The sequence below is a fragment of the Salvelinus fontinalis genome, chromosome 29, assembly GCF_029448725.1.
Source record: "Salvelinus fontinalis isolate EN_2023a chromosome 29, ASM2944872v1, whole genome shotgun sequence".
NCBI lineage: Eukaryota > Metazoa > Chordata > Actinopteri > Salmoniformes > Salmonidae > Salvelinus > Salvelinus fontinalis.
In genome coordinates, this window is record NC_074693.1 from 3817049 (window position 1) to 3834163 (window position 17115).

Sequence of the window (17115 nt, forward strand, 5' to 3'; positions counted from 1 at the left end):
TCTGTCTACCTCCCACCATACTGCCAGTACTCAGTCTACCTCCCATCACACTGTCAGTACTCTGTCTACCTCCCATCACACTGTCAGTACTCTGTCTACCTCCCATCATACTGTCAGTACTCTGTCTACCTCCCATCATACTGGCATAGTATAGTCTACCTCCCATCATACTGTCAGTACTCTGTCTACCTCCCATCATACTGTCAGTACTCTGTCTACCTCCCAACATACTGTCAGTACTCTGTCTACCTCCAATCATACTGTCAGTACTCTGTCTACCTCCCATCACACTGTCAGTACTCAGTCTACCTCCCATCATACTGTCAGTACTCTGTCTACCTCCCATCATACTGTCAGTACTCAGTCTACCTCCCGTCAGTACTCTGTCTACCTCCCATCATACTGTCATAGTGTAGTCTACCTCCCATCATACTGTCAGTACTCTGTCTACCTCCCATCATACTGTCAGTACTCAGTCTACCTCCCATCATACTGTCAGTACTCTGTCTACCTCCCATCATACTGTCAGTACTCAGTCTACCTCCCATCATACTGTCATAGTGTAGTCTACCTCCCATCACACTGTCAGTACTCTGTCTACCACCCATCATACTGTCAGTACTCTGTATACCTCCCATCATACTGTCAGTACTCTGTCTACCTCCCATCATACTGTCAGTACTCAGTCTACCTCCCATCATACTGTCAGTATTCTGTCTACCTCCCACCATACTGCCAGTACTCAGTCTACCTCCCATCACACTGTCAGTACTCTGTCTACCTCCCATCACACTGTCAGTACTCTGTCTACCTCCCATCATACTGTCAGTACTCTGTCTACCTCCCATCATACTGGCATAGTGTAGTCTACCTCCCATCATACTGTCAGTACTCTGTCTACCTCCCATCATACTGTCAGTACTCTGTCTACCTCCCATCATACTGTCAGTACTCTGTCTACCTCCCATCATACTGTCAGTACTCTGTCTACCTCCCATCACACTGTCAGTACTCAGTCTACCTCCCATCATACTGTCAGTACTCTGTCTACCTCCCATCATACTGTCAGTACTCAGTCTACCTCCCGTCAGTACTCTGTCTACCTCCCATCATACTGTCATAGTGTAGTCTACCTCCCATCATACTGTCAGTACTCTGTCTACCTCCCATCATACTGTCAGTACTCAGTCTACCTCCCATCATACTGTCAGTACTCTGTCTACCTCCCATCATATTGTCAGTACTCAGTCTACCTCCCATCATACTGTCATAGTGTAGTCTACCTCCCATCACACTGTCAGTACTCTGTCTACCTCCCATCATACTGGCAGTACTCTGTCTACCTCCCATCATACTGCCAGTACTCTGTATACCTCCCATCATACTGGCATAGTGTAGTCTACTTCCCATCATACTGTCAGTACTCTGTATACCTCCCATCATACTGGCATAGTGTAGTCTACCTCCCATCATACTGTCAGTACTCTGTCTACCTCCAATCATACTGTCAGTACTCTGTCTACCTCCCATCACACTGTCAGTACTCAGTCTACCTCCCATCATACTGTCAGTACTCTGTCTACCTCCCATCATACTGTCAGTACTCAGTCTACCTCCCGTCAGTACTCTGTCTACCTCCCATCATACTGTCATAGTGTAGTCTACCTCCCATCATACTGTCAGTACTCTGTCTACCTCCCATCATACTGTCAGTACTCAGTCTACCTCCCATCATACTGTCAGTACTCTGTCTACCTCCCATCATACTGTCAGTACTCAGTCTACCTCCCATCATACTGTCATAGTGTAGTCTACCTCCCATCACACTGTCAGTACTCTTTCTACCACCCATCATGCTGTCAGTACTCTGTATACCTCCCATCATACTGTCAGTACTCTGTCTACCTCCCATCATACTGTCAGTACTCAGTCTACCTCCCATCATACTGTCAGTATTCTGTCCACCTCCCACCATACTGCCAGTACTCAGTCTACCTCCCATCACACTGTCAGTACTCTGTCTACCTCCCATCACACTGTCAGTACTCTGTCTACCTCTCATCATACTGTCAGTACTCTGTCTACCTCCCATCATACTGGCATAGTGTAGTCTACCTCCCATCATACTGTCAGTACTCTGTCTACCTCCCATCATACTGTCAGTACTCTGTCTACCTCCCATCATACTGTCAGTACTCTGTCTACCTCCCATCATACTGTCAGTACTCTGTCTACCTCCCATCACACTGTCAGTACTCAGTCTACCTCCCATCATACTGTCAGTACTCTGTCTACCTCCCATCATACTGTCAGTACTCAGTCTACCTCCCGTCAGTACTCTGTCTACCTCCCATCATACTGTCATAGTGTAGTCTACCTCCCATCATACTGTCAGTACTCTGTCTACCTCCCATCATATTGTCAGTACTCAGTCTACCTCCCATCATACTGTCATAGTGTAGTCTACCTCCCATCACACTGTCAGTACTCTGTCTACCTCCCATCATACTGGCAGTACTCTGTCTACCTCCCATCATACTGCCAGTACTCTGTATACCTCCCATCATACTGGCATAGTGTAGTCTACTTCCCATCATACTGTCAGTACTCTGTATACCTCCCATCATACTGGCATAGTGTAGTCTACCTCCCATCATACTGGCATAGTGTAATCTACCTCCCATCATACTGTCAGTACTCTGTATACCTCCCATCATACTGGCATAGTGTAGTCTACCTCCCATCATACTGTCAGTACTCTGTATACCTCCCATCATACTGGCATAGTGTAGTCTACCTCCCATCATACTGTCAGTACTCAGTCTACCTCCCATCATACTGTCAGTACTCTGTCTACCTCCCATCATACTGTCAGTACTCAGTCTACCTCCCATCATACTGTCAGTACTCTGTCTACTCCCATCATACTGTCAGTATTCTGTATACCTCCCATCATACTGGCATAGTGTAGTCTACCTCCCATCATACTGTCAGTACTCAGTCTACCTCCCATCATACTGCCAGTACTCTGTCTACCTCCCATCATACTGTCAGTACTCTGTCTACCTCCCATCATACTGTCAGTACTCTGTCTACCTCCCATCATACTGTCATAGTGTAGTCTACCTCCCATCATACTGTCAGTACTCAGTCTACCTCCCATCATACTGTCAGTACTCTGTCTACCTCCCATCATACTGTCAGTACTCAGTCTACCTCCCATCATACTGTCATAGTGTAGTCTACCTCCCATCATACTGTCATAGTGTAGTCTACCTCCCATCATACTGTCAGTACTCTGTCTACCTCCCATCATACTGTCAGTACTCAGTCTACCTCCCATCATACTGTCAGTACTCTGTCTACCTCCCATCATACTGTCAGTACTCAGTCTACCTCCCATCATACTGTCAGTACTCTGTCTACCTCCCATCATACTGTCAGTACTCAGTCTACCTCCCATCATACTGTCATAGTGTAGTCTACCTCCCATCATACTGTCATAGTGTAGTCTACCTCCCATCATACTGTCAGTACTCTGTCTACCTCCCATCACACTGTCAGTACTCAGTCTACCTCCCATCATACTGTCAGTACTCAGTCTACCTCCCGTCAGTACTCTGTCTACCTCCCATCATACTGTCATAGTGTAGTCTACCTCCCATCATACTGTCAGTACTCTGTCTACCTCCCATCATACTGTCAGTACTCAGTCTACCTCCCATCATACTGTCAGTACTCTGTCTACCTCCCACCATACTGTCAGTACTCTGTCTACCTCCCATCATACTGTCAGTAATCTGTCTACCTCCCATCATACTGTCAGTACTCAGTCTACCTCCCATCATACTGGCATAGTGTAGTCTACCTCCCATCACACTGTCAGTACTCTGTCTACCTCCCATCATACTGGCAGTACTCAGTCTACCTCCCATCATACCATCATAGTGTAGTCTACCTCCCATCATACTGTCAGTACTCTGTCTACCTCCCATCATACTGTCATAGTGTAGTCTACCTCCCATCATACTGTCAGTACTCTGTCTACCTCCCATCATACTGTCATAGTGTAGTCTACCTCCCATCATACTGTCAGTACTCTGTCTACCTCCCATCATACTGTCAGTACTCTGTCTACCTCCCATCATACTGTCAGTACTCTGTCTACCTCCCATCATACTGTCAGTACTCTGTCTACCTCCCATCATACTGTCAGTACTCTGTCTACCTCCCATCATACTGTCAGTACTCAGTCTACCTCCCATCATACTGTCAGTACTCTGTCTACCTCCCATCATACTGTCATAGTGTAGTCTACCTCCCATCATACTGTCAGTACTCTGTCTACCTCCCATCATACTGTCAGTACTCAGTCTACCTCCCATCATACTGTCATAGTGTAGTCTACCTCCCATCATACTGTCAGTACTCTGTCTACCACCCATCATACTGTCAGTTCTCTGTCTACCTCCCATCATACTGTCAGTACTCTGTCTGCCTCCCATCATACTGTCAGTACTCTGTCTACCTCCCATCATACTGCCAGTACTCTGTCTACCTCCCATCATACTGTCAGTACTCAGTCTACCTCCCATCATACTGTCATAGTGTAGTCTACCTCCCATCATACTGTCATAGTGTAGTCTACCTCCCATCACACTGTCAGTACTCTGTCTACCTCCCATCATACTGGCAGTACTCAGTCTACCTCCCATCATACCATCATAGTGTAGTCTACCTCCCATCACACTGTCAGTACTCTGTCTACCTCCCATCATACTGTCAGTACTCTGTCTACCTCCCATCACACTGTCAGTACTCTGTCTACCTCCCATCACACTGTCAGTACTCAGTCTACCTCCCATCATACTGTCAGTACTCAGTCTACCTCCCGTCAGTACTCTGTCTACCTCCCGTCAGTACTCTGTCTACCTCCCATCATACTGTCATAGTGTAGTCTACCTCCCATCATACTGTCAGTACTCAGTCTACCTCCCATCATACTGTCAGTACTCAGTCTACCTCCCATCATACTGTCAGTACTCTGTCTACCTCCCATCATACTGTCAGTACTCTGTCTACCTCCCATCATACTGTCAGTACTCTGTCTACCTCCCATCATACTGTCAGTACTCGGTCTACCACCCATTATACTGTCATAGTGTAGTCTACCTCCCATCATACTGTCAGTACTCTGTCTACCTCCCATCATACTGTCAGTACTCGGTCTACCTCCCATCATACTGGCATAGTGTAGTCTACCTCCCATCATACTGTCAGTACTCTGTCTACCTCCCATCATACTGTCAGTACTCTGTCTACCTCCCATCATACTGTCAGTACTCTGTCTACCTCCCATCATACTGTCAGCACTCAGTCTACCTCCCATCATACTGTCAGTACTCTGTCTACCTCCCATCATACTGTCAGTACTCAGTCTACCTCCCATCATACTGTCATAGTGCAGTCTACCTCCCATCATACTGTCAGTACTCTGTCTACCACCCATCATACTGTCAGTTCTCTGTCTACCTCCCATCATACTGGCAGTACTCTGTCTACCTCCCATCATACTGTCAGTACTCAGTCTACCTCCCATCATACTGTCATAGTGTAGTCTACCTCCCATCATACTGTCATAGTGTAGTCTACCTCCCATCATACTGTCAGTACTCTGTCTACCTCCCCTCATACTGCCAGTACTCTGTCTACCTCCCATCATACTGTCAGTACTCAGTCTACCTCCCATCATACTGTCATAGTGTAGTCTACCTCCCATCATACTGTCATAGTGTAGTCTACCTCCCATCATACTGTCAGTACTCAGTCTACCTCCCATCATACTGTCATAGTGTAGTCTACCTCCCATCATACTGTCAGTACTCTGTCTACCTCCCATCATACTGTCAGTACTCTGTCTACCTCCCATCATACTGTCAGTACTCTGTCTACCTCCCATCATACTGTCAGTACTCTGTCTACCTCCCATCATACTGTCAGTACTCAGTCTACCTCCCATCATACTGTCAGTACTCAGTCTACCTCCCATCATACTGTCAGTACTCAGTCTACCTCCCATCATACTGTCAGTACTCAGTCTACCTCCCATCATACTGTCAGTACTCAGTCTACCTCCCATCATACTGTCAGTACTCAGTCTACCTCCCATCATACTGTCAGTACTCAGTCTACCTCCCATCATACTGTCAGTACTCTGTCTACCTCCCATCATACTGCCAGTACTCTGTCTACCTCCCATCACACTGTCAGTACTCTGTATACCTCCCATCATACTGTCAGTACTCTGTTTACCTCCCATCATACTGTCAGTACTCTGTCTACCTCCCATCATACTGCCAGTACTCTGTCTACCTATCATCAAACTGTCACAGTGCATTCTACATACCATCATATTTGAGAGCCTCAGCATTTGTCTCTTTCACAGCCTTGGACTGGACCCATCTCCTGTAAAACACATGACACATTGTCTTACTGATACTATTATTACTAAGACAATAATATTACTAACTACTAATTCTAACTACTATTGCTAAGATATTGCTATTACTAACTACTATTACTAATATATTACTATTACTATCTACTATTACTGTGATATTACTATTACTATCTACTATTACTAATATATTACTATTACTAACTACTATTACTGTGATATTACTATTACTATCTACTATTACTAATATATTACTATTACTAACTACTATTACTAACTACTATTACTGTGATATTACTATTACTATCTACTATTACTAATATTTTACTATTACTATCTACTATTACTAATATATTACTATTACTAACTACTATTACTAATATATTAGTATTACTAAGACAATTATATTACTATTACTATTACTATCTACTATTACTGTGATATTACTATTACTAACTACTATTACTGTGACATTACTATTACCAACTATTATTACTGTGATATTACTATTACTATCTACTATTACTGTGATATTACTATTACTAACTACTATTACTGTGACATTACTATTACTAACTACTATTACTGTGATATTACTATTACTATCTACTATTACTGTGATATTACTATTACTAACTACAATTACTGTGACATTACTATTACTATCTACTATTACTAATATATTACTATTACTATCTACTATTACTAATATATTACTATTACTATCTACTATTACTAATATTTTACTATTACTATCTACTATTACTAATATATTACTATTACTAACTACTATTACTAAGACACTATTATTACTATCTACTATTACTGTGATATTATCTAGTTTCCAGTTTCAACTCTTCTGCCTGCGGTTATGGAACCCCTACCTGTCCCAGACCTGCTGTTTTCAACTCTTAATGATCGGCTATGAAAAGCCAACTGAGATTTATTCCTGATTATTATTTGACCATGCTTGTCATTTATGAACATTTTGAAAATCTTGGCTCTCTCTAATTTTCTCCTTCTCTCTTTCTTTCTCTCGGAGGACCTGGGCCCTAGGACCATGCGTCGGGACTGCCGCCCGTGGTGATTCCTTGCTGTCCCCAGTCCGCCTGGCCTTGCTGCTATTCCAGTTTCAGCTGTTCTGCCTGCGGTTATGGAACCGCCACCTGTCCCAGACCTGTTGTTTTTCAACTCTTAATGATCAGCTATGAAAAGCCAACTGAAAATTATTCATGATTATTATTTGACCATGCTTGTCACTTATGAACATTTTTGAACATCTTGGCATAGTTCTGTTATAATCTCCACCCGGCACAGCCAGAAGAGGACTGGCCACCCCTCATAGCCTGGTTCCTCTCTAGGTTTCTTCCTAGGTTTTGGCCTTTCTAGGGAGTTTTTCCTAGCCACCGTGCTTCTACACCTGCATTCTAGCTGTTTGGCGTTTTAGGCTGGGTTTCTGTACAGCACTTCGAGATATTATCTGATGTACGAAGGGCTATATAAAATAAAATTGATTGATTGATTGATTGATATTACTATTACTATCTACTATTACTAATATATTACTATTACTAACTACTATTACTGTGATATTACTATTACTATCTACTATTACTGTGACATTACTATTACTAACTACTATTACTAATATATTACTATTACTATCTACTATTACTAATATATTACTATTACTAACTACTATTACTAATATATTACTATTACTAACTACTATTACTAATATATTACTATTACTAACTACTATTACTAATATATTACTATTACTAACTACTATTACTAATATATTACTATTACTAACTACTATTACCAAGGAATTACAATTACTAATGACTGATTCTAAGACATTACCAGTACTAACTACTGTTACTAAGACAATTATATTACTAACTACTAATACTAACTACTATTACCAATATATTACTATTACTAACTACTATTACTAATATATTACTATTACTAACTACTATTACCAATATATTATTATTACTAACTACTATTACTAATATATTATTATTACTAACTACTATTACTAATATATTACTATTACTACCTACTATTACTAATATATTACTATTACTAACTACTATTACCAAGGAATTACAATTACTAATGACTGATTCTAAGACATTACCAGTACTAACTACTGTTACTAAGACAATTATATTACTAACTACTAATACTAACTACTATTACCAATATATTACTATTACTAACTACTATTACTAACTACTATTACCAATATATTACTATTACTAACTACTATTACTAACTACTATTACCAATATATTATTATTACTAACTACTAATACTAACTACTATTACCAATATATTACTATTACTAACTACTATTACTAACTACTATTACCAATATATTATTATTACTAACTACTATTACTACCTACTATTACTAATATATTATTATTACTAACTACTATTACTAATATATTACTATTACTACCTACTATTACTAATATATTACTATTACTAACTACTATTACCAAGGAATTACAATTACTAATGACTGATTCTAAGACATTACCAGTACTAACTACTGTTACTAAGACAATTATATTACTAACTACTAATACTAACTACTATTACCAATATATTACTATTACTAACTACTATTACTAACTACTATTACCAATATATTACTATTACTAACTACTATTACTAACTACTATTACCAATATATTATTATTACTAACTACTAATACTAACTACTATTACCAATATATTACTATTACTAACTACTATTACTAACTACTATTACCAATATATTATTATTACTAACTACTATTACTACCTACTATTACCAATATATTATTATTACTAACTACTATTACTAATATATTACTATTACTACCTACTATTACCAATATATTATTATTACTAACTACTATTACTAATATATTACTATTACTACCTACTATTACTAATATATTACTATTACTAACTACTATTACCAATATATTATTATTACTAACTACTATTACTACCTACTATTACCAATATATTATTATTACTAACTACTATTACTAATATATTACTATTACTACCTACTATTACTAATATATTACTATTACTACCTACTATTACTAATATATTACTATTACTACCTACTATTACTAATATATTACTATTACTAACTACTATTACTAACTACTATTACCAATATATTATTATTACTAACTACTATTACTAATATATTACTATTACCAACTACTATTACTAACTACTATTACTAACTACTAATACTACGATATTACTATTACTAACTACTATTACTATATATTACTATTACTAACTACTATTACTAAGACAATACTATTACTAACTACTATTACTAATATATTACTATTACTAACTACTATTACTATATATTACTATTACTAACTACTATTACTAAGACAATACTATTACTAATATATTACTAACTACTATTACTAATATATTACTATTACTAACTACTATTACTAATATATTACTATTACTAACTACTATTACTAACTACTATTACTAATATATTACTATTACTAACTACTATTACTAACTACTATTACTAACTACTATTACTAATATATTACTATTACTAACTACTATTACTAACTACTATTACTAATATATTACTATTACTAACTAATATTACTAATATATTACTATTACTAACTACTATTACTAACTACTATTACTAATATATTACTATTACTAACTACTATTACTAATATATTACTATTACTAACTACTATTACTAACTACTACTACTAATATATTACTATTACTAACTACTATTACTAATATATTACTATTACTAACTACTATTACTAATATATTACTAACTACTATTACTAATATATTACTATTACTAACTACTATTACTAATATATTACTATTACTAACTACTATTACTAACTACTATTACTAATATATTACTATTACTAACTACTATTACTAACTACTATTACTAATATATTACTATTACTAACTACTATTACTAATATATTACTATTACTAACTACTATTACTAACTACTATTACTAATATATTACTATTACTAACTACTATTACTAACTACTATTACTAACTACTATTACTAATATATTACTATTACTAACTACTATTACTAACTACTATTACTAATATATTACTATTACTAACTAATATTACTAATATATTACTATTACTAACTACTATTACTAACTACTATTACTAATATATTACTATTACTAACTACTATTACTAATATATTACTATTACTAACTACTATTACTAATATATTACTATTACTAAATACTATTACTAATATATTACTATTACTAAATACTATTACTAATACACTACTATTACTAATATATTACTATTACTAACTACTATTACTAATACATTACTATTACTAACTACTATTACTAATACGTTACTATTACTAACTACTATTACTAATACATTACTATTACTAACTACTATTACTAATACATTACTATTACTAACTACTATTACTAATATATTACTATTACTAAATACTATTACTAATACATTACTATTACTAATATATTACTATTACTAACTACTTTTACTAACTACTATTACAAATATATTACTATTACCAACTACTATTACTAAAACAATACTATTACTAACTACTATTACTAACTACTATAACCAAGATATGACTATTACTAACTACTATTACTAAAACAATACTATTACTAACTACTATTACTAACTACTATTACTAAGACAATACTATTACTAACTACTATTACTAACTACTATAACCAAGATATGACTATTACTAATATATTACTATTACTAACTACTATTACTAATATATTTCTATTACTAACTACTATTACTAATACATTACTATTACTAACTACTATTACTAAGCCATTACTATTACTAACTACTATTACTAATATATTACTACTACTAACTAGTATTACTAACTACTATTACTAAGACATTACCACTATTCTTAACTACTATCACTAAACATTACCAACTACTAATACCAAAACATTACTTTTACTAACTACCATTACTAAAACATTATTTCACTAACTAGTATTACTAAGACCTTATTATTACTAACTACTATTACTAATATATTACTATTACTAACTATTATTACTAATATATTACTGTTACTAACTACTATTACTAATATATTACTATTACTAACTACTATTACTAATGTATTACTATTAGTAACTACTATTACTAATATATTACTATTACTAACTACTATTACTAATATATTACTATTACTAACTACTATTACTAATATATTACTATTACTAACTACTATTACATACATATTACTATTACTAACTACTATTACTAATATATTACTATTACTAACTACTATTACCAAGACAATACTATTATTAACTACCATTACCAAGGAATTACTATTACTAACTACTATTACTACCTACAATTACTAAGATATTACTATATGGTGAATGTAGAATACAGATTTCAACAGATCATTTCACCTGTCTAGAGGATCTGAGTCAAACGTCTCTGCAAAATGTGCTTCTTCTGGAACCTGAAAAAGTCTGTAGGTAGCCTGAAAGGGAGAGAGAGAGAGATAGAGGAGAGAGAGAGGGGAATAGAGTGTGTGAGAGAGAGAGAGAGAAGGGAGAGAGAGAGAGAGAGAGAGAGAGAAAGAAGAGACAGAGAGAGAGAGAGAGAGTGACAGAGACAGAGAGAGAGGGAGAAGAGAGTGAGAGAAGTTAGAGAGAGAGACAGAAAGAGACAGAGAGAGTGACAGAGACAGAGAGAGAGAGAGAAAGGAGAGAGAGAGAGAGACAGAGAGAGAGACAGAGACAGAGAGAGAGAGAGAAAGGAGAGAGAGAGAGACAGAGAGAGAGAGAGAGAGAGAGAGAGAGAGAGAGAGAGAGAGAGAGAGACAGAGAGAGAGAGAGAAGAAGGGAGAGAGTGAGAGCGGTAAACAACAGTTTATAGGTTAACAGGGTAGTTAAAGAGTAAAGAGGTCAGTGTCACATCAGTTAATAAATCACCGACAGTAGAACAGCACTCAATAACTATTATATCATGGCACATGTAGTAGACATTACAGTAGTCCAGGTCCTATATCTAGTATGAATGATAGTAATCCAGGTCATGTATCTAGTATGAATGGTAGTAATCCAGGTCATATATCTAGTATGAATGATAGTAATCCTATATCTAGTATGAATGGTAGTAATCCAGGTCATATATCTAGTATGAATGATAGTAATCCTATATCTAGTATGAGTGGTAGTAATCCAGGTCATGTATCTAGTATGAATGGTAGTAATCCAGGTCATATATCTAGTATGAATGGTAGTAATCCTATATCTAGTATGAATGGTAGTAATCCATGTCATATATCTAGTATGAATGATAGTAATCCAGGTCATATATCTAGTATGAATGGTAGTAATCCTATATCTAGTATGAATGGTAGTAATCCAGGTCCTATATCTAGTATGAATGGTAGTAATCCAGGTCCTACATCTAGTATGAATGGTAGTAATCCTATTTCTAGTATGAATGATAGTAATCCTATATCTAGTATGAATGGTAGAAATCCAGGTCATATATCTAGTATGAATGGTAGTAATCCAGGTCCTATATCTAGTATGAATGATAGTAATCCTATATCTAGTATGAATGGTAGTAATCCAGGTCCTACATCTAGTATGAATGATAGTAATCCTATATCTAGTATGAATGATAGTAATCCAGGTCCTACATCTAGTATGAATGATAGTAATCCTATATCTAGTATGAATGGTAGTAATCCAGGTCCTACATCTAGTATGAATGATAGTAATCCTATATCTAGTATGAATGGTAGTAATCCTATATCTAGTATGAATGGTAGTAATCCTATATCTAGTATGAATGGTAGTAATCCTATATCTAGTATGAATGATAGTAATCCTATATCTAGTATGAATGGTAGTAATCCTATATCTAGTATGAATGGTAGTAATCCAGGTCCTATATCTAGTATGAATGGTAGTAATCCAGGTCCTATATCTAGTATGAATGGTAGTAATCCAGGTCCTATATCTAGTATGAATGGTAGTAATCCAGGTCCTATATCTAGTATGAATGGTAGTAAGCCTATATCTAGTATGAATGGTAGTAATCCTATATCTAGTATGAATGGTAGTAATCCAGGTCCTATATCTAGTATGAAAGATAGTAATCCAGGTCATATCTAGTATGAATGGTAGTAATCCAGGTCATATATCTAGTATGAATGGTAGTAATCCAGGTCATATATCTAGTATGAATGATATTAATCCAGGTCCTATATCTAGTATGAATGGTAGTAATCCTATTTCTAGTATGAATGGTAGTAATCCTATATCTAGTATGAATGATATAAATCCAGGTCATATATCTAGTATGAATGGTAGTAATCCAGGTCCTATATCTAGTATGAATGATAGTAATCCTATATCTAGTATGAATGGTAGTAATCCAGGTCATATATCTAGTATGAATGGTAGTAATCCTATATCTAGTAATAATGGTAGTAATCCAGGTCATATATCTAGTATGAATTATAGTAATCCAGGTCATATATGTAGTATGAATGGTAGTAATCCTATATCTAGTATGAATGGTAGTAATCCAGGTCATATATCTAGTATGAATGATAGTAATCCAGGTCATATATCTAGTATGAATGGTAGTAATCCTATATCTAGTATGAATGGTAGTAATCCTATATCTAGTATGAATGGTAGTAATCAAGGTCATATATCTAGTATGAATGATAGTAATCCAGGTCCTATATCTAGTATGAATGGTAGTAATCCTATATCTAGTATGAATGGTAGTAATCCAGGTCCTATATCTAGTATGAATGATAGTAATCCAGGTCCTATATCTAGTATGAATGGTAGTAATCCTATATCTAGTATGAATGATAGTAATCCAGGTCCTATATCTAGTATGAATGATAGTAATCCAGGTCCTATATCTAGTATGAATGGTAGTAATACTATATCTAGTATGAATGGTAGTAATCCAGGTCATACATCTAGTATTAATGGTAGTAATCCAGGTCCTATATCTAGTATGAATGGTAGTAATCCTATATCTAGTATGAATGATAGTAATCCTATATCTAGTATGAATGATAGTAATCCAGGTCATATATCTAGTATGAATGGTAGTAATCCTATATCTAGTATGAATGATAGTAATCCAGGTCATATATCTAGTATGAATGATAGTAATCCAGGTCATATATCTAGTATGAATGGTAGTAATCCAGGTCCTATATCTAGTATGAATGGTAGTAATCCAGGTCCTATATCTAGTATGAATGATAGTAATCCAGGTCCTATATCTAGTATGAATGGTAGTAATCCAGGTCCTATATCTAGTATGAATGGTAGTAATCCAGGTCCTATATCTAGTATGAATGATAGTAATCCAGGTCCTATATCTAGTATGAATGATAGTAATCCTATATCTAGTATGAATGATAGTAATCCAGGTCATATATCTAGTATGAATGGTAGTAATCCTATATCTAGTATGAATGGTAGTAATCCAGGTCATATATCTAGTATGAATGATAGTAATCCAGGTCCTATATCTAGTATGAATGGTAGTAATCCAGGTCCTATATCTAGTATGAATGATAGTAATCCAGGTCCTATATCTAGTATGAATGATAGTAATCCTATATCTAGTATGAATGGTAGTAATCCAGGTCATACATCTAGTATGAATGATAGTAATCCAGGTCCTATATCTAGTATGAATGGTAGTAATCCAGGTCCTATATCTAGTATGAATGATAGTAATCCTATATCTAGTATGAATGGTAGTAATCCAGGTCATATATCTAGTATGAATGGTAGTAATCCAGGTCCTATATCTAGTATGAATGGTAGTAATCCAGGTCCTATATCTAGTATGAATGGTAGTAATCCAGGTCCTATATCTAGTATGAATGGTAGTAATCCAGGTCCTATATCTAGTATGAATGGTAGTAATCCAGGTCCTATTTCTACTATGAATGGTAGTAAGTCTATATCTAGTATGAATGGTAGTAATCCTATATCTAGTATGAATGGTAGTAATCCAGGTCCTATATCTAGTATGAATGATAGTAATCCAGGTCATATATCTAGTATGAATGGTAGTAATCCAGGTCATATATCTAGTATGAATGGTAGTAATCCAGGTCCTATATCTAGTATGAATGATAGTAATCCTATATCTAGTATGAATGGTAGTAATCCAGGTCATATATCTAGTATGAATTATAGTAATCCAGGTCATATATCTAGTATGAATGGTAGTAATCCAGGTCATATATCTAGTATGAATGATAGTATTCCTATATCTAGTATGAATGGTAGTAATCCAGGTCATATATCTAGTATGAATGATAGTAATCCAGGTCATATATCTAGTATGAATGATAGTAATCCTATATCTAGTATGAATGGTAGTAATCCAGGTCATATATCTAGTATGAATGATAGTTATCCAGGTCATATATCTAGTATGAATGGTAGTAATCCTATATCTAGTATGAATGGTAGTAATCCTATATCTAGTATGAATGGTAGTAATCCAGGTCATATATCTAGTATGAATGATAGTAATCCAGGTCCTATATCTAGTATGAATGGTAGTAATCCTATATCTAGTATGAATAGTAGTAATCCTATATCTAGTATGAATGATAGTAATCCAGGTCATATATCTAGTATGAATGATAGTAATCCAGGTCCTATATCTAGTATGAATGATAGTAATCCTATATCTAGTATGAATGATAGTAATCCAGGTCATATATCTAGTATGAATGGTAGTAATCCTATATCTAGTATGAATGATAGTAATCCAGGTCCTATATCTAGTATGAATGGTAGTAATCCTATATCTAGTATGAATGATAGTAATCCAGGTCCTATATCTAGTATGAATGGTAGTAATCCTATATCTAGTATGAATGATAGTAATCCAGGTCATATATCTAGTATGAATGGTAGTAATCGTATATCTAGTATGAATGATAGTAATCCTATATCTAGTATGAATGGTAGTAATCCTATATCTAGTATGAATGATAGTAATCCAGGTCCTATATCTAGTATGAATGATAGTAATCATATATCTAGTATGAATGGTAGTAATCCTATATCTAGTATGAATGGTAGTAATCCTATATCTAGTATGAATGATAGTAATCCAGGTCCTATATCTAGTATGAATGGTAGTAATCCAGGTCCTATATCTAGTATGAATGATAGTAATCCAGGTCTATATCTAGTATGAATGATAGTAATCCAGGTCCTATATCTAGTATGAATGATAGTAATCCTATATCTAGTATGAATGGTAGTAATCCAGGTCATACATCTAGTATGAATGATAGTAATCCAGGTCCTATATCTAGTATGAATGGTAGTAATCCAGGTCATATATCTAGTATGAATGGTAGTAATCCAGGTCCTATATCTAGTATGAATGATAGTAATCCTATATCTAGTATGAATGATAGTAATCCAGGTCATATATCTAGTATGAATGGTAGTAATCCAGGTCCTATATCTAGTATGAATGGTAGTAATCCAGGTCCTATATCTAGTATGAATGGTAGTAAT

The 17115-nt window shown here is 35.2% G+C and overlaps 1 protein-coding gene across 1 annotated transcript in view; it reads right to left on the bottom strand.

The window, feature by feature from the left end:
- Positions 1 to 17115, bottom strand: part of si:ch211-274f20.2 (calnexin) — a 55646-nt gene that overhangs the window by 35501 nt on the left and 3030 nt on the right. Inside the window, exons 3-4 of the mRNA XM_055888082.1 lie at positions 11974 to 12047; positions 6407 to 6465 (exon numbers count right to left, since the gene is read on the bottom strand). Coding sequence (XP_055744057.1) covers positions 6407 to 6465; positions 11974 to 12047 — 133 coding nt within the window. The remainder of the gene's footprint in view (positions 1 to 6406; positions 6466 to 11973; positions 12048 to 17115) is intronic.